Genomic DNA, 22,722 nt, shown 5'->3' on the forward strand with positions numbered 1-22,722 from the left:
GCCGCAGTAGTTGTTGCAGTCACCCCTGTCGCCTTTGTTCTTGTATAGCGTGATGATGTTTACATCCCTCATGTCCTGGGGTACTCCACCTTCTCTCCAGCAGAGACAGAGGATTTCATGCAGCTCAGTGACGATGATCTCTTTGCAGCAGTTTAGGACTTTAGCAGGGATGCTGTCTTTTCCAGGTGCCTTGCCAGAGGCAAGGGAGTCCAGGGTCACGTTTAGTTCTTCTAGGGTTGGTTCACTGTCAAGCTCCTGTTGATCTCTGCAGCAAGTCGCTAAGGACAGTCACTTCCGTTGCCTGTTGCCCCAGCAGCCGCTGTGCCCCAATTTCTGGGCAGACATGGCTGCCCGGAGCAACTCACTCCAAAGATTGACTGGAAAGATGAGACGCAGCGTGGCAGAATGGTAAGTGCCCCAATTTCCAGGCAGACGCGACTGCCAAGAGCAACTTGTTGCAGAGATTGGTAGGAAAAATAAGGCACACTGGAACAGTAAATGCCGCTAACAATGGAGACAACTTTTTCATAACATAGCAGTCCCACCTCTGCTGCTATAAAGAAGGCTTCAATTCAGACATGTCATAATGTCTGACTTGAGTCAGGTTCTGGCTAAAGGCTCTGATTTCAGTGACTAATGGCCCAATCCTAAGGGCGCACTGTGTTGGCAGAATACATTTTCCGCCAGCATAGCATGGTTTCCAACTGTTGCAAATGCAGCTCAGCTGAAGAGTGTGACCTGGCTGCTGCCAGAAGAAGCAAGCAGCCAAGTCTGTGTGGCAGCAGACAGCAGGTGCCCACAACTGAAGGTAAACTTGAACGAGGGGTGGAAGGGACGCAGAGGTGATGATGGGAGCAGAGAGGAGGGCAGATTTGGCCTGGGAAGGGAGCAAGTTCAGCAACAGTGGTGCCCACCGAATCCTAACTCCCTTATCAGGCCCAATCCACCTTCACAGATAAACACAGAATTATGCCAGTGGGTATTGCTCACTCAAGTCCAACTTGACCCACTGGGCTCACAGGAGCTTACCCCACGACAAGGGAACAAATGTTCCCTTCCCCTGAGGTGGCTCCTCTTTCTGTTCTAAAAGTTTATAGTCTTGTTAGCACTCAAGTTGCAATTGTTCCAGGCTGTGTGCTTTCTGCATGACTATAGGTTTGCCCATGTAATCATGGAATTAGATAATCTGCTATAGAATTGGTGTCCCAAGTGAATAACTTCTTGTCCTGGAACAGGGATACTGGATGAGTTCAACTTGTTACCATATTCTGAAATTTTCTTTTGAAAGATTGATACCTCTGTATTGTGCTAACTTGAATTTACTTACATACATGTATGCCATTATTTAGTTATATGGTCTGATGAGTTCTACTTGGCATGACTTCAGTGAAAAAAGTCTTTTAATGCTATTTTGTTTTCAGAATTTAAAAGAAAAACAATCGGAGAAATTATTAAGATATACCACTTTTCAACAAGAGTAGTTCACAAATCTGTTTACATAGTAAAATAAACCCATGATTCCCTGTCCCCGAAGGGCTCGCAACCTTAAAATATAAAATACAGAAGAAACACCAGCAACCAACCCCAGCATGGGGTAAAAAGGGACATTTGCTCTTTCCTGCTAAATATAAATATATTTGCGCCGGCCTAACTCCCACTTAGAATTGTGTCCTTAGACCTTTTTCATTTGGTTTAAGGTTATGAGAGAGATGTTTCCTTGTTTGTGCATACAGAAATGCAGTTCAAGGTTTTTGTGTATTTCATTTTGAATAAGTACAAAAAGCAGCTCAAAGTTCCATAGCTGAGAACATGTTTTGACACTTGTGAATGAAATACTTCTTGTCAGATATAGCATTTCATATAATGTCCAAAAAAAAATTGCTAAAAAAACAACTAAACGTCTGGCAAAACATAGTGGCTGGATCCCAAGCTACTGCTATAGTGACACCTGGAGGAGTTTTTGATTTTTTTTTCTTAGAATAGCAGACTTCATGCCATTCACAAACTGCTTTTGAAATTTCTTGCCAGTGACAAACACTTGTACAAAAGACCAAACTACTGTTGAATAACAATATTGGACCTGTCTGCTTTTAAAAAAAATACTAGCATATAGTATGTGCAGAGCGCTTTAGAATCTTCAACTTGCTTATATTCAGTCATTGCTTAGCAATGGGATAGTCATTATTACATGCATTTTGTAGATGTACGAAGGGGTGTTCCCAGTTGTACTACTGCCTGAATTGGGGCAGATCCAGCACCCCTGCCAGCTATAACAACTTTTTTCCTTGATTCATGCGCACCCCATTCCAAATGCTTCTAAATTGTCCAACTGCTTAGGGAAGCAGCCAAGTCGGCAAGGAAAGGGGGCAAAGTGCTGCACACAAAGTGTTCTGGAGCCTAACCCTAAGCATCCCCACACTTCTTCTTTTTCTTACCTTAAAGGCCATCAATCCATCATTGCATCTTTTCATTTGTTCTTGCCCTCCCCTATTGATACAAATAGGAAGAGTGCACCTGCTCCACCCTTCGTGTTTGTTTCAAAAGGGCCTGGAGCGAACAAACAAGAAGAGGTGGCACCACTAGGATTGGTCCTTAGCTTGCCCAAGACTTCCATTGTTGTTTTTTTAATTATATGCCATTTTAAAAATTTAATGTCACAAAGCAGTGAATATAGCACTATAAACATTTAAAAGAAGAATGAAAATAGATTTTAATATAAAACCAACAGATACTAAAACATTTGAACAGCAGGGTAAAGTCCACTGAAACCAACATTAAAACCAGCAGTCAGGTAAATGTCAATTTAAAAGTAAAGGTGAAGTAGCATCAACATTAAAAGTAGCCAGTGCAGGGAACTGATACAAATCTCTGAAAATGGAGTTTCATAATCACAGCAAAAGTGACTGACTGACATTGTATATAAGATGGGCAGCCCATCTTCAAAGCAAAATTACTTCAAAGCATGCTTGAATTACAGTACAAAATGTAAGCACAGTTCCTTAGCAAAAATGAGTTTCTTAGCATTCTTGTTTTAGTCAGAATTAATGAAGTGAAGTTTCAGTTTACCATCAGTTTTTTATCTAACTAATTTCTTTATTTCCCCCCCCCCCCCAATTAGGAGCAGTCTCACAGGTGCTGGACAGCCTAGAGGAAATCCATGCACTTACAGATTGCAGTGAAAAAGACTTAGATTTTCTACATAGTGTTTTCCAAGATCAGCATCTTCATACGTTACTAGATGTAAGTATTCATCTATGGTTCACTGAATTATTTGAAACTACTAATATTTACTTGTTGCAGACAATTTTAGAACAATTTTGCTTTTCTGTACTCAAATTTTAAAACTTATGTTAAAGGTAGGTGTGTGTGTAATATAGTATAAAAAGTAGTCAAATGAACTAATCTCAAGCAGTGCCTCTGAAATGACCTGTATCTGTAAACAATCACTTAATCACCAGTTTCCTGAAAGCAGTACAGAACATGCCTAGCAGACCTCTTCGGGGAGAGAGAGTTCCACAGAAAGGCGGACAGCTACCAAGGAATTCTTATTTCTTGTACCCATTCTCCTGTCTTCAATTTGCTTTCCTTAATTTTACTGAGCTTAAGTACATGTTACTGAAACAGTAGCATAAAGCTAGTCATTTCCAAAAAGGCTTTGATAGCACATCTTAGAGCACAATCCTGAGCTCTGCACGCTGGCTTACCACTGGAGCAAACATACCATAAGTAGCCCTTTGCAGAGCTACTTTCATTACCTGGGGGAGGGGGAAGATCATCCTCTTCCCTCGCGGAGCCACCACCAGCTGCCCATTTGTGCTTAGGATGCCGTGGCAGCCATTTTCAGCACCGCAGCAACCCCATGCTCTGGACAGCTCAGGATTGGGCTGTTAGTTCACATTCCCTTCTGTAATTAAGATTATGCATAACTGAAACAATTGCATATGCTTTTCCTGCTGTGTTGCATATGGTTCTTCTGTGTTGTCATCCTTGTGTTAGTGCAGTGGTTCTCGAACTTTTCTGGCCCCTGATCCTTGTGGCCATTGGCCAAGGCTCCCCAGTACATCACCTCACCTCAGTTACCCCCAAAATGGGGATGAAGGTGTTATAATTATACACTAGAAACAAGGCTGCCAGCAATCTGAGGCTGCAATCCTAACCATACTTACCTGAGAGTAAGCCCCATTGAACAAAATAGGACTTACTTCTGAGTAGACCTGATTAGGATTGTGCCCTGAGCTTGTTAGCAGCACACCTGGATGGTATTGGAAAGGGAGGGGGGAGAGAGAGAAGTGATGAATTTGCTGGGGGAGGGGAAGACTTTGTTTTGTGTGTATCTGCTAATTGCAAACTGATGTGAAACTGAGACCCAGAGACAGTTTGGCTGCAGTCCTAACCTCACTTTCCTGGGAGTAATTCCCAATGAAAACAATAGGACTTACTTTTAAGTAGACCTAGCTAGGATTGTGCCTTTTGTCCTATAATAGCAGCCAACTTGGGAAGTACCCCCCCCCAAAGGAGGCAGGAGGAAAAAGGGGGGATGGCTGAAAAGGAATGAGTATTTTTATTTTTTAATCCATTTTTGGAGACAAATCTTGACTGATCAAGAGTGACTTTTTTTTCTTTTTTGAAGAAGAGGAAAAAGAGAAAGGTGAAGATCCTTGGTTAAACTGACACAGACCCCGAGCCTATGTAGGTCTACTCAGAAGTAAGTCCCATTTGAGTCAATGGGGCTTACTCCCAGGAAAGTGTGGATAGGATTGCAGCCACACAGAGCAAGATTACAACTCACCCCCAAAGTAGATGGGGGCATACTCACACACATACACCCCAACATGCAGATGTCACCCCTATTCCCCCCCCCCCAGGCAAGACGGAGGAATGCAGGCTGTGGCATTTGGACACACACACCCCCACTAAGAGCAGGCTGGGCTCCCTCTTTCCTAAGTGGAGGAAAGCGCTGCGCTGCTCTCTCTAGGTCAGGCTTGCCTCCCAGTTTGAAGCCTGCCAGGAGTGTGCCCCATGCTGATGAGATGCAGCACCAGTGCCGCTGCCCAGCCAGCCTTCTTTCGGTTTGGCTGGGAGGCTGCACCACCTCCCCCCACCATGTTTCACACACTCTCCCCACCTCACACTGCCCCACCCACCTCCTTCACAGCAAGTAGGGAGGCAGCATGTGCAGCTGAGCTGAGCAGCTACAGCCACCTCTCTCCCCTCATCCCTGGAGGCTAGCCACGCCTCCTTAGGGAGCCCCGAAGCACAGATTGAATACCTCAGTGTTAGTGGTTAAAATTATAAATTCCTCTGAAAAAGGCTCTGTCTCTTCATTCTGTGTAAAGTGCTTTGTATGTTTTTGGCACTATATAAATAACATGCAAGCATTTTAAAGCACAGTGTCATCAGAGTATCTTAAAGCCCTTGGAGGAGGCAATTATTAAACTCTTTTGACTTCTAAGTTTCCAGAAGACCTTAATGGTCAAACTGTGTACAGTGCTTAGACTACTTTAACTGGTTTTTAAATAATAGTTGTGATAAAGAAAATCAGCATTTTGAATTGAACGAGGACACAAATTGGAAGCCAATAAAACTCTTTGGAAAGTGTTGTTAATGTGTTATTTTTAGCTTGATGAAAACCTGGCCGCCATATTCTGTATCAGTTACAGGTTCCAAGTACCATTGATGGCCTGATGCAGGAGTTTAGTAGTCCAATCAGAAACATAACAAGACAGGTATCACAATAGTTATCTGGGTAAACCTTAAACAAGTGCAATCTCTGAAGTCTTGTGAAGTGTAAAAATACCATTGATTTTAGTGGTACTTAGATAATCAGTTCTTAGTTTTATAATGTGTACCTTTTAGAAAACATTAGTCATGGAAATACAGCATACAGATCAGATTAATTTTATGGAACCTGTGACTCAAGAAACCCTTCCTTAATTTTTCAAAAGAAAGTGACATTTGGTACATGTTGACATGCAACATAAGTGCTTCTTCAAGGAATGTCTTTGTAAGGCGGTTGCTTGGAAATTGTTCTTGATGACAGTTTCAAGGGATTACAGGTCATGAATGAGAGAAACATACAGTTCATAGAAGCACCACTGTTTGAGCCTCTATGAACTATAGCCTTTTGAGCCTCTTCACACCACCATGTCTTAGAGACATTGCCTGCATATTAACAGTTCTAAAGGAATGAAAGCTAAGGTCAGAATTCCACCTGCATGAAAACTCAGAACCCTTACTAATTAAGTAGTAAGGAGAAGGTGACAAACATTCCTTGAATGAGAATACAGAATGAAATTTGGCATTGTAAAGGTTATTTTTCCTGTTAACAAGTTTTAGTATTATGATTTAATTTGGCATTAAGACTATAATTCAGCCAAGAAATTGATTGATTAAAAATGTACAGCAAAATGTACAGCAAAAAAATGTTTTTGTTATCAGTCTAATAGTCCATCTGCGCACCACTTACTTCTCTACAGGCCATCCCTCAGATGCTTTTTGCCCAGCATGGCTCTCTACAGAGCCCTCCTGAGGGAACAGTGATGTTGAGGGATTGACTGTAGGGAGGTAAGCTTGAAGGGGAGGGAGAGAGGATTTGACACACACACATTCATGTACTCCTTTTTCTCTTTAAACCTCATCTGCCCCCAGTTTTAACAATAAGGTCTTCTGCCATCACATACAGTTTAGCAGATGAGTATGCAGATGGTGTGCTTCCTGGGGCATTTGGTGGGCCACTGTGAGATACAGAAAGCTGGACTAGATGGACCTATGGCCTGATCCAGCAGGGCTGCTCTTATGTTCTTAGTAGTTTTATTGAAGGAAGATAGCAGAAATAGGTTGATCTGTGAAGTAGATGAATGCTAGCCAAACTTGCTCAAAATGAATGCAACAGCAACCAAAGCTCAGCTTCCTAGAAATTGCCATTATACTGCTACCTGCCTTAATGGATACAAGTGAAATCTCTCTTATGGAGTCAAGCACCTCTCAGCAGACTCAGCAGCAGGTGTGAGTGATTGTGAATATAGATGACACTCAATTTGCAAGTTAAATTACTACTAAGTGACAGAACAGTATCAGCTTTTGTATGTCTGAAGCCAATCTGTGTTGCCAGCTTTTCTGTCCTGTGAGCCATAACTATGATCAGAAGTGTTTGAACTATCTGCCAATTTGTGCTATGTTATTCCACACATACACATTATAAGGTAAGTAAGTGATGGTATTTCTGTTCTATGTATGTACTTAGCAAAACAAAAGTACTAGAATATTGTGAGTATTCAAAAGGCAGATCTACTTAAATTTTTATGAAAACTATTTTGTGAACTTTGTCTATATTTTTTGTTTTGAATAAATATTCCTTAGTAATTACATTCCAATGTGTATGACTATTTTATATAGAAAAATAGAAAAACTTTATTTTGTTCATGTTTCTTCAAAATCTGTCTTATGTATATGTGTGCTTTTAAAAAAATATTTAGGTAAAAACAAACACACAAAAGAAATAAAAACAGTGAATGTCTAAGGGCGCAATCCTAACCCCTTATGTCAGTGCTTTCCAGCACTGGCATAGTGGTGCCAGTGGGACATGTGCTGCATCCTGCAGTTGGGTGTCACTCAACTCAAAGTAAGGGAATGTTTGTTCGATTATCTTGGAGCTTCATTGCCCTTACATCAGTGCTTATGTCAGGGGTTAGGATTGCGCCCTAAGACTGTAATTAGCTGTTATTGGTTTGGTTTTTTTTCCCAACAATGGCTAGCCTCCACAGATTTTAACAATGTTTAGTAGCTGCTCTAAAAAAAAAACTCATTTTAATGTCCAAACATTTCCTTTTTGTATAAAGCCTTTATACCTTATAGTGAACATAATCTTACAGCCCAGTTCTAAGCATGTTTATTTGAAAGCAAGTCTCTCAGATAGGACATTCTTGCAAGTGTATTCCAGGTTGCAGCCTTTCAAACCAGTCTGCCAAGTAATGTATCTGAATAGAGACAAAGATAAAGTGTTTATTATTCCTCCAGTAGAGGAAGGTTGGGGGGGGTGGTTCCCCCTTTTTTGCCTCTTTAACTATTTAATATTTTTTGTGCATTGTTCTGGATTAATGAGTAGAACCAGTGTACAGTGGGCCCTTGGTTTCCACTGGGGAATCTGTTCCATGACCCGCCGTGGATACCAAATTCCACAGATAATGAAATCTGTGGAGGAACTCTGGGGGAAAGTGCCTTCTAGTTGTGTCTGGGAGGGCTTCTGAGGCGGGGGACGCAACTGGAAGGCACTTCCTGATCTCATCCAAGAGGACCTCTGAAGTCCTCCAGTTGTGGTCTCAGCATCTGCAGATATTCAGATCCGCCAATGCAAAACCCACAGATAAAGAGGGCCCACTGTATACAAGGTTGTTTCACTATAGTTATACTGTGTATCTTACTAATTAGTTCAGTATTTTTCAGGGATATGCTGGAGTCACTTCCCTGAGTTCCGAGTTGAGTCCCAAGTCTCTGCCCTCCTTGTCTCAAGTCACCCACAAGTCATAATGGGTGCCTAACAACTTGTCCAGAGCTATTTTTTGAGTCATTTTGACTTGAGTCAGAGTCTTTTTGAAAAAAGAGTCAAGTCATGGAAGTGGCAAAAAAACAAACAAGCACACACACAAAACAGAGTTGCAGGCACACACAGAAGCAAGTCTTGACTTGAGTCTGATTGAGTCTTTTCATTATTAGGGGTCCCGAGTCAGTGCCAGCATTTTTGACACGCATGACTCGAGTTGCCACACGTCGCGAAAAACGTGTTTTGGCAACTCAAGTTCCAGTCATCCAAGTTGTGGCCCATCCCTGATATTTTTATACATTGTTCAGGTAATAAATGATTCTGAAGCCATATTTGAAAAGCTCACTGGTGTTCTTTTAATAGATTACTTTGCATATTGCAACATTAAGGGACAAGCAGATGTGCAAGTAATGCAAGGAGCAATTTGTGTTTCCACTCTCTGTCACAAGTTAAATCTGTAAAAAGCAACTTTATCTCTCCACATCTGGAGCCTGTAGATTTCCCTCATTTTTGTAGGTTCCAGTACTGCTCTTGCATATTTGTTCTATATGTTCTTAAAAGCAAAAATTTGCTAGTAAGCAAGTCCCTTCAGGCTGCCAATTAAAATGACAGGTTGTGAAGTTTACTCTTAAAAAATCTTGCTAGTGAGGAGAACTCCAGCTGCTGCCTGACATAACAGAACTAACTCTTCAAATACAGCAAGCCAAAAGAGGCTTGAGGTGGTGGACTACATTCATCGACACCTCTTCCTGTGTCTCTCTGCAAGGAAGTAGGAGAATTGGAATGAAAACACCAAGGCAGCAGCATGAAAAAGAGAAGGGAGGTAGCAGCAGTGCACTGCCTCTTACTCCTTCACCACCCACTACCTTTGTGTTCCCATCCTGAACTCCTGAAGTGGAATTTTTGGCACGACTGCATGGGGGTGGGGGAATAGGATTGGGCTCTGAATGATGTAGACCAGTGTTTCCCAATGTTTGTCCTGCACCATACTACTTCACACTGTCCATCTATCTGAAGTACCTTTGGAAGAAAATGACATCAACAGTTACTTTTGGGTTGGGAGGCCAGATGCAGTGTGACAAACACCAGTAAGAAGCTCAAGGAGGTTGGGGGGGGGGCTTTTTTGAAAGTGGGAAAGCATGCCTTGGAGCTCTGCCTGCCAAGCCTAGCATCCTACTGCTGTTCGTTGTGTTGTGGTTTTGGTCTTGCTGCTGGGCAGCAAGTGTCCAGGAGTCCCACAAGTACCACCAGACACCACCTCAAGTACCACTGGTGTACCTTTACTACTGGTTGAGAAACACTGATGTGGACTAGAAAACAAGATTTGTGCCTTCTTGGCATGGACATAAATTTAAAAAAAAAAACAACCATGAGAAAATCAACACCTAGAAAAGCATGGTAACAAGTACAACTTTTTAGATTTCTCCTAATACTCAGACAATTGGCTTTCTACTCCAAGGCAGATTTACTTTAAATGACAAATACCTACAGTGTCCAATATATTTTTTTCCAGAATGGTATCTGATTCTATCTTGTTCATGCACATTTCTCAGAAAAAGTATGAGAAAAAGAAGTCTGAGAAACCCTCAGATGCAGCCTTATGTGGGGATGGACTATGTTAAAGGAAAATAATAGTTTCTCTGCAGAAATGAACAAGACCACCAAACACAGATGGAAACTGTAATGTGAGCTGAGAAAGTGGGTGCATCTACATTTGCTGTCTTTTTTCCAGAGATACATGAAATCACACTGATTAGGATTCCCAAGAACCAAAAATGAGTTCCTTAATAGACACACTTAATAGAACTGGGAATATTGCCCGCAGCAAGTCTGCCACATGAACCAGTAGGCTAGAGTACTTACCCATGAGTAGGTGATTCACTCTGTAATTGAAAATTGTAGATTGACTGAAATCCTTTCCATCAGCAGATGTTCTTGAGAGAAAGGGCACCACCCTGATAATTTAAAGTTGCATGTTCCTGGCAAGTATCATCTGATCTAGTTAATTTCATTTCTGAGGGAAACCCTACATTGTTTTTCCTTTGGAGCAAAATTCATACACAGTTTATTAGGAAGAGTTCCAGCCTGCAGACATAGCCTAAACTCAACTCAAAAGCCTAGCAGCCACTTCTGCTTCCTGGGATGGTGGCTCCTAGCGTCATTCTTCCCCCAGCACACAGACGCAGAAGTCATTGGCAATTATGTCACTCCATTACTGTCGATTACTTCAAGGTTACCAATTCTGGTGGTGGAGTTGTGGCGCTGCATTTTGCAGCAGAACACACAAAATGTCTCTGCTGTCCATCAGCAGCCATTTTATGACAGCAAATGTCACTTTTGCTGTCATAATGGGCTCCACATGGCAGTCCAGTCCTCAGTAGGATTGAACTGATAGTTTCTTTCCCTTTAAGTATTTTACATGCATATTATAGATGCCTGTATTCACTCATGCGTCCATGCAAAGATCACTCTTACACATGTACTTCACCCTTAATAATATGGAAAATTATTGAGCACCATGCAATACTAAAATGATTTCCAACAGATCATTTCAGGCTGTAGTTATGTTGTTGAAACCAGGTTTTTGTTGTTTGTGATTTTGTGTTCCATGGAAGCTGCAATGAGTTTGGAATGAAATATGTTCCTTGTGCTATTTGATAAAGAGTTCTGGCAGGCTTGTTTGTTCTGCATTTTAAAATTTTTATCTGTCTCTAAAAATCTATAGACTTGCAGTAAGCAGATAAAAACATAACCAACTAATTTTAAAGACCAGTCTAATGAAGTAGCAGCAGCAACATTATATACAATCCATAAGGAGTATATTAAAGGCATATAGTATGGCATATTTTAAAGGCACATAATATGGCATTCATGGAAGGCTAGGGAAGATCTGTTGAAACAAAAAGATCTTCAGACAGCACAGGAAAACTGGCAAGAAGTGTGCCAACTGCACCTCACAGCTGTTTTCATTCCATGAGGCAAGGAGTGGTTTAATACTAGAAAAAATTTAAGTGGATATGTTTTCTTGGTACAGATGCAGGAGGCATCAATTTTACGTGCTGAAATTTGCTAGTTATATATAAGATATGTTGGTGAAATATTTCAAAGATTAATTTTGTAGAATGACAAACTGATATTAATAAAAATGCAGTTATAGTATTTGTTTTGTTTCAGCTATATGACAAAATTAACACAAAATCTTCACCACAAATCAGGAATCCACCAAGTGATGCTGTACAGAGAGCCAAAGAGGTCAGTATTTTAAAGCCAACTTTTAACTCTGTTGAATAAGGAATACTAATAAATATATTACAGTAATTCATTTAAGAATTGAGAATACATTTTCCTTGGTATTGTGGCATCTGCACATTATTCTTGAATTCAGCTTAATTGCACAATTGCTGTGGTGCAGGGTTTCTCACATACTCGATGTGCGTGGTTATCTTACTAGGGCTTGCCCCCTATGAAAACTCTGAAGAACTGAAACATTTATGCTGGGCCAACTCCTTTAAAACAAAATACTATTGCCTAGAGTCTAGACTGATAGGAATTACTTAGGTGCTTTTGTTTTCCTCCAAACCATCGCCTACGCAAACTGTAATTTAACGCAAATCGCTCAAAACAATCAATAGATGCAAAACCAATAATGTTATACAGTATTTGTCAGAGTAAATTATAAATAAATTACACTGTATAGTTTTAATCAGAAAAAATCTTTTTAGAATTGCCCTTGCTTGCAAGTATTTGAAGCATTAGTCTTCAACTGGTAGTTCGTACCACCATTTAGTGTTTTGTTTACAGCTTCATTTTTAAGTGAAAAAGAGAGGCAGGGAGGAGAAAGAAAAACAGAGAAGCAGATAGAATGAGAAGAAAAGTTGACACATCCAATAAGTAGGGGTGGGAGAATTTATTTATTTATTTTGCAAATTTCAGTGATTAACAAAGGTTACAGAAAGTGGTATTATGTGTTTTTATTCAAAATTTACATTAAATCACTTTAAAATTGTACTAAGTAGGTGATGTAGGTGGCATAGTGACAGTAGATGAACCACAGTCATTATCCATACACCCCAATAAATAAAAACCAAATGAAACGGTTTTATTTTTTCAGATTTGGGCTTGTGGCGTGGTTTTTGCTTTTTTCCACATAAATGAGAAATGCAGAAAGTGGTGTTATGGGTTTTTATTTTGTTATCACCATTTTCTCTACCAATAAGAAAAATGTAAAATGGGTCCCATGTTGCAGGTTGGGGTTACAGAGAGGTTCCAAGTTTTGACGAAGTTGAATGAACTGCTGCATTAAATTATTAATTCCTTTAGATATAAGCAAGAATACTTGCTAGTCTGTGCAGTAGAGATCTTTCAGTGCTGATTGTATGACTGGGGGAGGGCACCAGCCCATTTAAAGTTCCTCATAGTGACTAGACAAGCCTAAGGATGAACCCAAAGGTCCATCAAGCTTTCTTTCCTCTGTCCATTGCTGTTCTCCTTTTCATGTGTGTGCCTATCACTGGCCATCTTGGAGTTGCGTTCAGTCTGAACAGCCACCCATCTTTTCTGTGGATGTGATGTGAAGAGGACTCTAGCAGGTTCCTCACCTGGACCCAAGGAAGTTTTAAAATATCTGAAACAAGATGCTGCATAATTAGCATTGCCAAAGAGTAACTTTTTGAGTGTTCTTCAGTGGAGATACTCTGCTCTGACTTTTCTTATTCTGCTTATTGCTCTTATATTTTTCATTTATTTTTTTCATGGTTTTCTATCTTTGAAGAGGTATACCTGTGTCTGGTGTAATCATGTCTGCAATATTGCATTTCCGTCTTCTCCTTTCTGGTGATAATTGCTCTAAAGCCAGACCCTGCTCTCACTATCCACATCTAATTTTAGTTTCTTGTTCAGCCTCCTTTTTCTCCTGTGCTCCTCTGCTCAGCTCAAGGAAGAATCTCCAGGATTTTTCAATTTCATGAACTACCTTTTTGAGCGTCTTCTAAAAAATTTTCCTTTGTGTAACTGCTTCATAGGAAAGGACTATTCCCTAAAATTACCCCTGGACTGCCATTTGGAATATCTTTCTTTTTTCTATTTCCCCCAATTTTTCCTGAAGAGCTTTTGAAGGGGGATCATTGTTTTTAATTTCTTAGTTCTTGTCTAAGTACAAGTTAAAAAAATTTTTTTAGTAATATTCACCATATTGCTCCCTGGGGTAGAATGGCAATGGCAACAAAGAGAGACTAACATAATGGAATGATTCCTGACTATTCCTCAGTCTGTCTTTAAACTGAAGAAAATACATAGACCAGGGGTTCTCAACTGGTGGTATACATGCCACTAGTGGAATGACGGCAGTAATTGGCTGGTACACATGGCACTCTGCCTCCCAGCAGCAAGACTGTGACGGGAGATTCCAGTGCTGATAGGAGGCTAGGCCTGGCAGACAGAGATCTAGAGTGCAGTTTTTGCATGCAAGAAAAAGCCCTCCTGCCTGCCTAGAGCCTCTTAATTCCCTTCCCATTGTGCTCTCCAAACCCAGAAGTAACTGGCAATGTCATTGTCAGTTATTTATGATGGTACCTCCAAGCCGAGTGCAGTGGCAAGTGATTCGTCGGGGGAGGTGTGCTGAGAATTGCTCACGTAGACAACTTTTAATCTCTTACCATAAAAGGCTGAAGTTTCCTAGGTTTAATTTTCAGCTGTTGTGCTCCAGAATGGCAATTTAAAAACAGTTTATAAATATAACATGAAACTACTTTACAGGAGGGCCCCTGTATCCATGGATTCACTTTTCTGTGGATAGGGTCTGCAAGCCCCCTGCCCCATGTGCACACCACTTCCCCCAACGTATCACCACTGCACTCTGCTTGGAGGTACCACCATAAATAACTGGCAATGACATCATTGCCAGTTACTTCTGGGTTTGGAGACCACGATGAGAACATCCAAGGGAAGTAAGAGGCAATGGGAACTCAGAAGGAGGTCCTCTGAGCCCAGCAGAGGCCACACATGTCCATCCGCAGCCTCTGTTGGGCTCAGACTGAGCCTTGGAGTAGAAAAAAGTCACTTAGATTTTTTTCATAAAAAATCAATGGGAACTTCCATCAATTTTTTTCATTAAAAAATTGATGGGAACTGTGACGTTTTAAATGCCTTACAAGGCATTAGGAGGCCCAAGGAAGCCTTGTAATGCCTTAAAAGGCATTAAAAACTTCACTTCCAGTTTTACGGGAAAAATCTCTCACCTCCCGAAGGGGGGGCATTCCCTGGTATCCACGGTTTCAGTTAACTGTGTGGGGCGCTGAAATGGAACCCCTGCAGATACTGGGACACACCTGTATTTTGAATAACACTAAGTTTTTCTTTTCAACAAAATAACTTGTATGCAATACAAAAAGAAGAGACCTTGGAATCCCAAATCTAAAACTCTGTTATGATGCATATCATCTCTGTCAGTTGATGTGTCTGATCTAGGTCTCTGATTCCCCATAGGTAGACCTGGAAAAGTTATAAAGCAGAAGTGATTCAACTTATGTGATTCCATTTTATGCCTATCATCCTTAGCAGCATGTACCAGAGTGGCAGTCCTTTTACGTTGCCTATGATGTGCATAAGGGAAAAAAATGGGTTAGTTTTGAGCAATTGTTAGTTTTTGCCAGAAAAATAATAGGTTAAGATCTTAAAGATGCAATGCTACTCCTAAAGGAGCCCAAAATCTTCAATTTTAGATCAGTTCAACTATTGAAGAGGATGTCATGGGCCTGGAACATTCATCCACATCTGGTGATCTTGTTGAGTTGTTATGGGTTTTTTGGGGGGGGATGTGTGAGGCTGTTTTTTTTGGGGGGGGGGAGATGTTTGAGACTGTTGATACCATCCCATGATAGTTAGCCTTTGTCAGCTCAAGTGGAGCATTGCTAGACATTTTTTCAGAGGCACAAGCAGAGATATTACACAAAGGGCGCAATCCTATCCGGTGCTGGAACAGGCAAGCCAAGAGACTTGCGCTGTATCCAGCACAGGTTAGTGGCCAGAAGCGGCTTAGCCAGAGGCAAGGGGAAACTTTTCCCCTTACCCCGGGTAAGGGCCACTGACCCCTATGGGTCTTCTCAGATTTGCACCACCTCTGGAGGTGGCACAAGTTTGAGGAGAACAGAGCAGCTTGAAGTTGCTCTGCTCTCCCTGGGAACGGGGGTTGGGATCCGGCATAACTGCCAGATCCAAGCCCCACCGCCCGCCCTCCCCCTGCCCAAGAACGCCTCCTTTCCTCCTCATCCCCCCGCCTACCTTTGCAGCTTGCGTCGGCCCAACCGGACCAACGCAAGCTTCAGAGAGGAAGCTGGCGTGGAGGCTTATGTCAGCCTCTGCAGGCCGGTGCTTCTTAGAACGCTGGCCTGGGTTCCTCTCAAGGAGGCACAAATGTGCAATCGTTTCTAGGATTGCGCCCAAAATTTCTTCATCTTCTGACATTTTCCAGAGTAGAAGTTGCAGTGCCTTGGAAAAACTAAGCACACCCCTAGGATACATACAAAATGGCAAAAATTAAATCTCCTAATCCCAAATATTCACGTGTGTGCATAGTGGAGAATTTATGCCTACTGTATAGTGACAAGCAAAATTTCAGAACAGTGATACTTTTTGTAATATGGACTAATGACATGTTACTTTGCCATTAGTAAGGGGGGGGAAAGGAATCTTGGATAACAGTTTCCCACCATATTGCCACAGTGGGTAAAATATAAGATAATATGTAGTTAGGTTTGGCTATGTGCTCCTGTGTTAGGGTGTGCATGGGTGTCATAGCAGTTGAGACTAGTGCCTTCCAGCTGTCATTCTCAACCACCCTGTGGTGCTCCAGAGGAAGTCTCACAGCCTTCTGTGCAAGGGAAGAAGCAAGGCACACAGTCCATGAACCCGACCTCTCCATGCGACCCTGGGTCCTTATTAAAGCAAAACCAGATAGGAAATTTGGCCTTGTAATGCCCTTTCTCACACCATTTCTCATTTGGGTATACCCAGTAGACTGCAGCATGGAAGTTAGTGACTAGAGGAGCAATCTGGAGACTTGGTTGACCAAGTTGAACCCCAACTCCTTGGCACCCAAATTTACCCTGGATAGTGGAAGTTCTGTGCAGCCATCGGGGTGAAGGGAATTAGCTCTTTGCTGTATGCCAGCAATTTTCAACCAATGTGGTACGGCACGTTGGTGTACCGTGAATGGTCAGCACGTGTGCCACAGGAGTTTGGGGGAGGATCAAATATTAGTAGGACTGTTGGGAGGTGTGAGCCCCCACCGGCAGTGCAGTATATCTTGTCAGTTGTCAAAAAACTGATGGTGTGCCTTGACAATTTTAGTGCTTCTTCAATGTGTCATGAAATGAAAAAAGAGTGAAAATTGCTTGAAAGCCAGAAAGAAACAGGCACGTTCTTTATAAAAAGAGCAAGAGTTTTTAATAAAAAGCTAAAGAGGTAAATGGTTATAGGTAAAATGTATAAAACAGATACTTTTAATTGTTTACACACTGATTTCAGTGTTGGAGGCAAAATTAAAAGAAATTTTGACATGACTAGCTAGACCAGGGGTGTCAAACATAAGACCCGGGGGCCGGATGCGGCCTGCAGAAGCTTTTTATGAGACCCTCAGACTCTCAGCTGCTGAGCCATGCTGAGGTGTTATTGCTGAAAGGGCAGGCCACTTAAAAATTGAGCTCTCCCATATCTTGAATATGATCAAGATATGTATATTTTCTCTTCTGTCATTTGCAGCTAATGAGTTCTCAAGTGAGAAAAAGTGCCTATTTTTGGTCATGGCCTGTTTAATGACATCACTTCCTGCCTAATGACATCACTTCCAGCCCTCAGCAGGCATCATGAATGCTGTTTGGCCCTCTGTATGAAATGAGTTTGACACCCCTGAGCTAGACTTAGAAATGTATTCACTTAGATACAGTTTCCTCATTCACGCCTCCAGAGGGAGCCTGAGAGTGGTCAACAGTGGATAAGTAACTTTTGTTCAGAACTGGCATTAAAATGCACTGAGATCAAATTAGCCATTTCTTTTTATGATTACTCCTGGCCTCAAAATCCTACTGTTCTGATTGATTGCTCAGAGGCAAGAAACTCTAGGACAGCCTTCAGGATCTCCTTTTTGCCACATGGATAAACTTTACCAGTGCAAAGGCAGATGCCAAATTCAGTGGACTACTGTTGCTCAGAGGTGTCACTAGGTGCCTGCGGGGAAAGCATTATGCCCCCAGTGATACCAATCAAGGGGCGACACAACAGGAAAAGCCCAGGTTCGGTGGTCTTCCACCTGTTCTGAGCTGCATCATGTTCTTGGGAGAACACTGAAGGATAAGACCCCCTGCATACTAAGTTGTCTTCCAGCGAGGAGGCCTTCCTCTTGCCCACAGCATCTAGTCCTCTGCGCCTGACCTCCATTGTGGCCTCCAGGGACCTCATGCTGGGTATGCTTGCAGACAGTGTTCTTGCCAGACCTCCAGGTAAGTGTGCCCATCTAGCTCCCACCCAGCCTTTGTGGTAGCCTCCTGAAACCTTGTACTGAGAGTGTTCCCAAGGACGCAGGTGGTTGTGGGCAAGAGAAAGGCCTCCTTGCTTACCTAGCAGGTTTTTCTCTCTCTCAAAAAAAAGTGTAAAGCTAGACCAGTACTTCCCAAGGTGCTCCTCAGGAGAAGGGCACTACATAAGGATTTGCTGGGGTGGGGGGATTGCAGCAACATGATCCCTAGGACCGCGCTGCTGCCAGGGAGGGGAGGGGGTTTCACTTTCCTCCAGCCAGTGCTGGTGTCCTGGGAGGTCCAGGGTTCTGGTGAGACCTCCACAGGGCTCCCTAAATCTCGGTAACTCTGAAAAATAGGGGGAAAGGACACTTCCAGTTTTGTCGTGAAAACTGGAAGTGCCCTTTTTCCCTATTTCTCAGACTTACAGAGACTTGGGAAGCCCTGCAGATGGCTCTCCAGACCTCCCAAGACTCCAGCACTGGCTGGAGGTAAGTGAATACCCCCCTTGCCCTCCCTGACAGCAGCGCAATCCTAGGGATTGCGTTACAGCCTTCCCTTCTCCCTGTCCCTTAAAGGGACATAGGCCAGTGCTTCCCTGGTTGGTAGGTCACGACCCACCAGTTTGTGTACCGCTGAGCTAAGCAATGTGAAGCTAGGCAACTTGGAAGTAATTGGCAGTGACATTATTTCATCACATCACCACCAATTATTTCTGGAACACTTAGCTTTACATTTTTTGAGAGAGAAAAAAGCCTGCCCTGAGCCTCTGTTCATCCACTCCAGACCTCGGTCCCTGCAAGAGGCCCGTTTGGAGAGGTGGGGTAGTGGATATGAGTAGAGTGGTTATGGGAGGAGGGGGTGACACCATGAGTTCTCGCCCTGGGTATTACCAGGTGTAGCGATGTCATTGTTGTTGCTAGCCTCTTGGTCCTTTGTTTAATTAGAGACAGATGTCAGTCATACTGGTACTTACAACCCACATCTCAGACAAGCTGCTCGCTGTGCATTCTAAGTTCAGAATGGCAGAAATGAACAATGCTGCTTCATCCTAGTCGACACCATCTTGTTGAGATGAGGTTGTTGCTGTTATGGTGGAGAATTCCTATTCAGCATACCTCCCTTTCCAAGGACCTGCTTTGTCCAAGATTCCTTTAAAAGTCCCACTTGGTGAACTCAGATTTAGCAGGAAATACTAAAAACATCCAGACCCTATTCATTCAATAGATGGCCCAAGACAATGGCACCCTGGAGTTAGAAAAACTTCTACCAAGCATGTGTGAAATTTGTGGGAGGTAAGTGTCTGTGCATTGAACAATCAACCAGTTTATCCAGAAATCTTTCCTCTAGGAATATTAAAAAGAGTATTAGGCTTTCTAGATTTTTGGTGTGATATGAAAACTATAAACAAAGAAAATATGCCAAGAAGAAGGAAAGGTCTAGATAACACAAACAAGTAAGGTGGCTGACCATAATTTTTTTTTTTTTAAGAATTTACTCAGATTTCAGATGACTTAATTTTTATTTTTAACACTTTGGTTCACAGGTATTGGAAGAAATTTCATGTTACCCAGAAAACAGTGATGCAAAAGAACTTAAACGTATTTTAACACAACCTCATTTCATGGTAAGAAATGTTGTGATAGTAGTTCTTAATATTTTTTACAAAAGCTTTTGCTTTGTTGGAGTAATTATTATCTGAAACATATAAGTGTTAGAACAAAAATCTAGTTACTGCATGAACTTGGCTAATGTGCTTAATAATGCCCATACTGAAGACAAATAGTCTTCAATAATACAATCTTTTAATCATACTGTACTGTTTAGACACAATTATTTGTGAGCCTGGTTAATTGAATTGAAGGATTTTAAAAGTCAAATCCAGTGAGAGAAGTCTAATATTACAGAATTATCAACCCCCTGTGACTTCAGATCAGCATTTGTAATAATATTTAATTAGCAAAACATTATGAAAACTGTAGTAGAGAAAAGGATGATACATTGCATGGAGAGACAATGCTTATCTGTGTACCCTAAATGCCCAGATTACATCCCCATTTGATTCCTCTTCATAAATTACCCACCCACGTCAAATGGGCAGATTATGTCCCCACAGGCAGTAGTTTTGTCTCACTGAAAAGAATGACAGCCATTCTTAGTAAGGTAAAGGTTTGTACTGGGAATAAGCCAATGGGGTGGAGCTAAGCCTATCTCTAATGGCCCCAGTTTTTTTAGGAATGACCACAAGTTGAGTCAATTAGGCTACAGCTTTATCAAACAATCTGCAAAGGGTTATTGGGAGTGTTAATTGTAATCTCAAGTGGGGATTCTAAACAAGGTTGCCCTTTATCACCTCTTTTATTTGACATGTCTATAGAATGTGTGTGGTTTTTATAATCCATTTGCTTATGGTAATCAGAACATTAGATAACATACTAATTAATTTAGATTACCGCAGGCACCCCCATAAGTCGACCCACAGATAAGTGGAGGGCAGGTTTTGAGTCAACAATCATGGAATTTTCTATGACCCTCGGATAAGTTGGAGGTTAAACTTAGAGGGGTGTCTGACAATAGTTTTGTCTGATTTTACCCCAGGCCAGATCCTGAAAAATAACCTACCACTAATTGTTACCTAAGAACTGTAGCTTCTAATTTATTAAAAACATAGTAAAAGATCATAAGATACATTTTTATTCTTTTTAAATTCTGGTCTTCATCACCTTTTTGTAAGCACTATCAGAGTAAGTGCACTGTAAACAACATACCAGTAAATCAGTGGTCCCCAACCTGGTATTCATGTAATCCCAGGGACACTCAACAGGACCTTTAGGGGTACTTGAAAAAGAATGGAATAATGGTAGAAAAAGGCAGGTCATGCTACAGAATGCCTTGCAAGGACCAGCAAGGCAGGAAGGGAGGTAGCTAGCTGGCTTTGAAAGCCCCACCAACAGCTAGTTTTTGGTCATCAATTCATGCATGAACCAGTGATTGAAAACCAGCACAGTAAAAAAGCTGAAACATAATATGTAAAGTGATCAATCACCCAGAATTTCTCAGCACACTTCTGGTGCAAAACAGTGCAAAGGCAGAGTCTTCTGTTCCTCAAACAGATAAAAAGAGAAAACACTGTGATGAATACATGAAGTCTGGGTTTTCATAGAGAGGAGATGAGGGCTTGTATTATTACAAACATTTTGCTAATATGAAGTCTACAATTTATTATTGCCAAGGGATATGCAAGTGAAAAAGGTTGGGAACCACTGCAGGAGAACCATGAATCAAATCCACCTTTAAGGTGTCTGGTGTGTTAAGCCAGAAGATCTACATACAACATACAACCCATAACACATAACTGAGAGTGTGCAATTCAATTCACAGCAGAGAGATGCAGCTGCATATATTTGCAATCCTTTTTACTCAGAAGTAGACTCACTGCTTTCCATGGGTGTTATTCTTAGGTAATGCTGCATTGAATTGTAGCCTGGGAATTGTTGCTTCAAATGGAAAGGGGATCCCATCCTGGTGTTGAAAAAAAAGACCTCTGCCAAATGCAAAGCCTTTGCAAAAGGGAATCAGATTGCAGCAGCAAAGGGAACGGAGGGGAATAAAAGGTTAACTTTGGCTGAAATGTCCCAGGAAATTAACTATAGCAACTAACCAACTGCCTGCCTAAGCTTAACAGAGAAAGAACCTGTTCAGAGTTGAAAGGCTCTGCCCTCTGATTGACCCGGAGATAAGGCGAAGTGAGAATTAGAGCTTGATTACTTGGCAAAAATTTCACATACTATACCTGAGTATCTACGGTAATATAGGGCACAGTCTGTTTTTAAAATTTAGTTACACTAAATCTATAGTCTTGGCTTTAAGTATCTCTGAAGAGATACAAACATGAGTTGATCCAAACTTCAGTCTGCATGAACACTCATAACATGGAATAGTATTAATAGGAATTAATATTATCCCAGAATTGGAAGTGATCATAGTCATTAAATCACTTAGAAGTCCAGAGCATTAATATGTGAAAGGAAACAAGTCTGACATGGTTTGGTTAAACTGCAGCTATTAGTATTCAGTGGTTCTCAGACTTTTTAGCATCAGGACCCACCTAAAAAAAGTTTCACTTCACCAGCCGCTCAAGCCTCTGTGGCTATAATGGTGATTGAACAGCAATGTGCCCTCCATGTAGCAGGTTTTTAACCTGTGATGCATATAGCCTAATTACCAGTTTCACAAACCACCAAAAGTTGACCACTGGGGCTACAGACCCGCAGTTTGAGAACCAATGTTCAAAATGTTTTCTTTTGAGCCATTCTTTTAAATCCAAAAGAAAAATATATAGTTAGATGACAACACATAATCAATAAATCATGCAAAACCTGTTCCAGTCAGCAGTCTAGCTGCTATAATTTAAACCAAGTGAAGTTTTCAGAAGGTCTTACAGGTCAATCCTATGTAAGTACTCTCCAAACATAAGAACAGCCCCACTGGATCAGGCCATTAACCCATCTAGTCCAGCTTCCTGTATCTCACAGTGGCCCATCAAATGCCCTAGGGAGCACACCTGATAACAAGAGACCTGCATCCTGCTGCCCTCCCTTGCATCTGGCATTCTGATAGCTCATTTCTGTTAGTGAAACACTCAGTGTTGCCCGAGTTGCACTAAAGAGGCTC

At 41.6% G+C, this 22,722-nt stretch overlaps 1 protein-coding gene across 2 annotated transcripts in view; it reads left to right on the forward strand.

Moving 5' to 3' along the window:
* The window catches only part of CASK (calcium/calmodulin dependent serine protein kinase), a 252,904-nt gene that overhangs the window by 177,320 nt on the left and 52,862 nt on the right, over positions 1-22,722 (forward strand). For both annotated transcript variants that reach the window (XM_066619767.1, XM_066619768.1), the window contains exons 11-13: positions 3,119-3,240; positions 11,714-11,791; positions 19,595-19,675. In XM_066619767.1, the coding sequence (XP_066475864.1) occupies positions 3,119-3,240; positions 11,714-11,791; positions 19,595-19,675 (281 nt within the window). The remainder of the gene's footprint in view (positions 1-3,118; positions 3,241-11,713; positions 11,792-19,594; positions 19,676-22,722) is intronic.

Source organism: Tiliqua scincoides, chromosome 3 (assembly GCF_035046505.1).
Source record: "Tiliqua scincoides isolate rTilSci1 chromosome 3, rTilSci1.hap2, whole genome shotgun sequence".
In the NCBI taxonomy this organism is placed as follows: Eukaryota; Metazoa; Chordata; class Lepidosauria; order Squamata; family Scincidae; genus Tiliqua; species Tiliqua scincoides.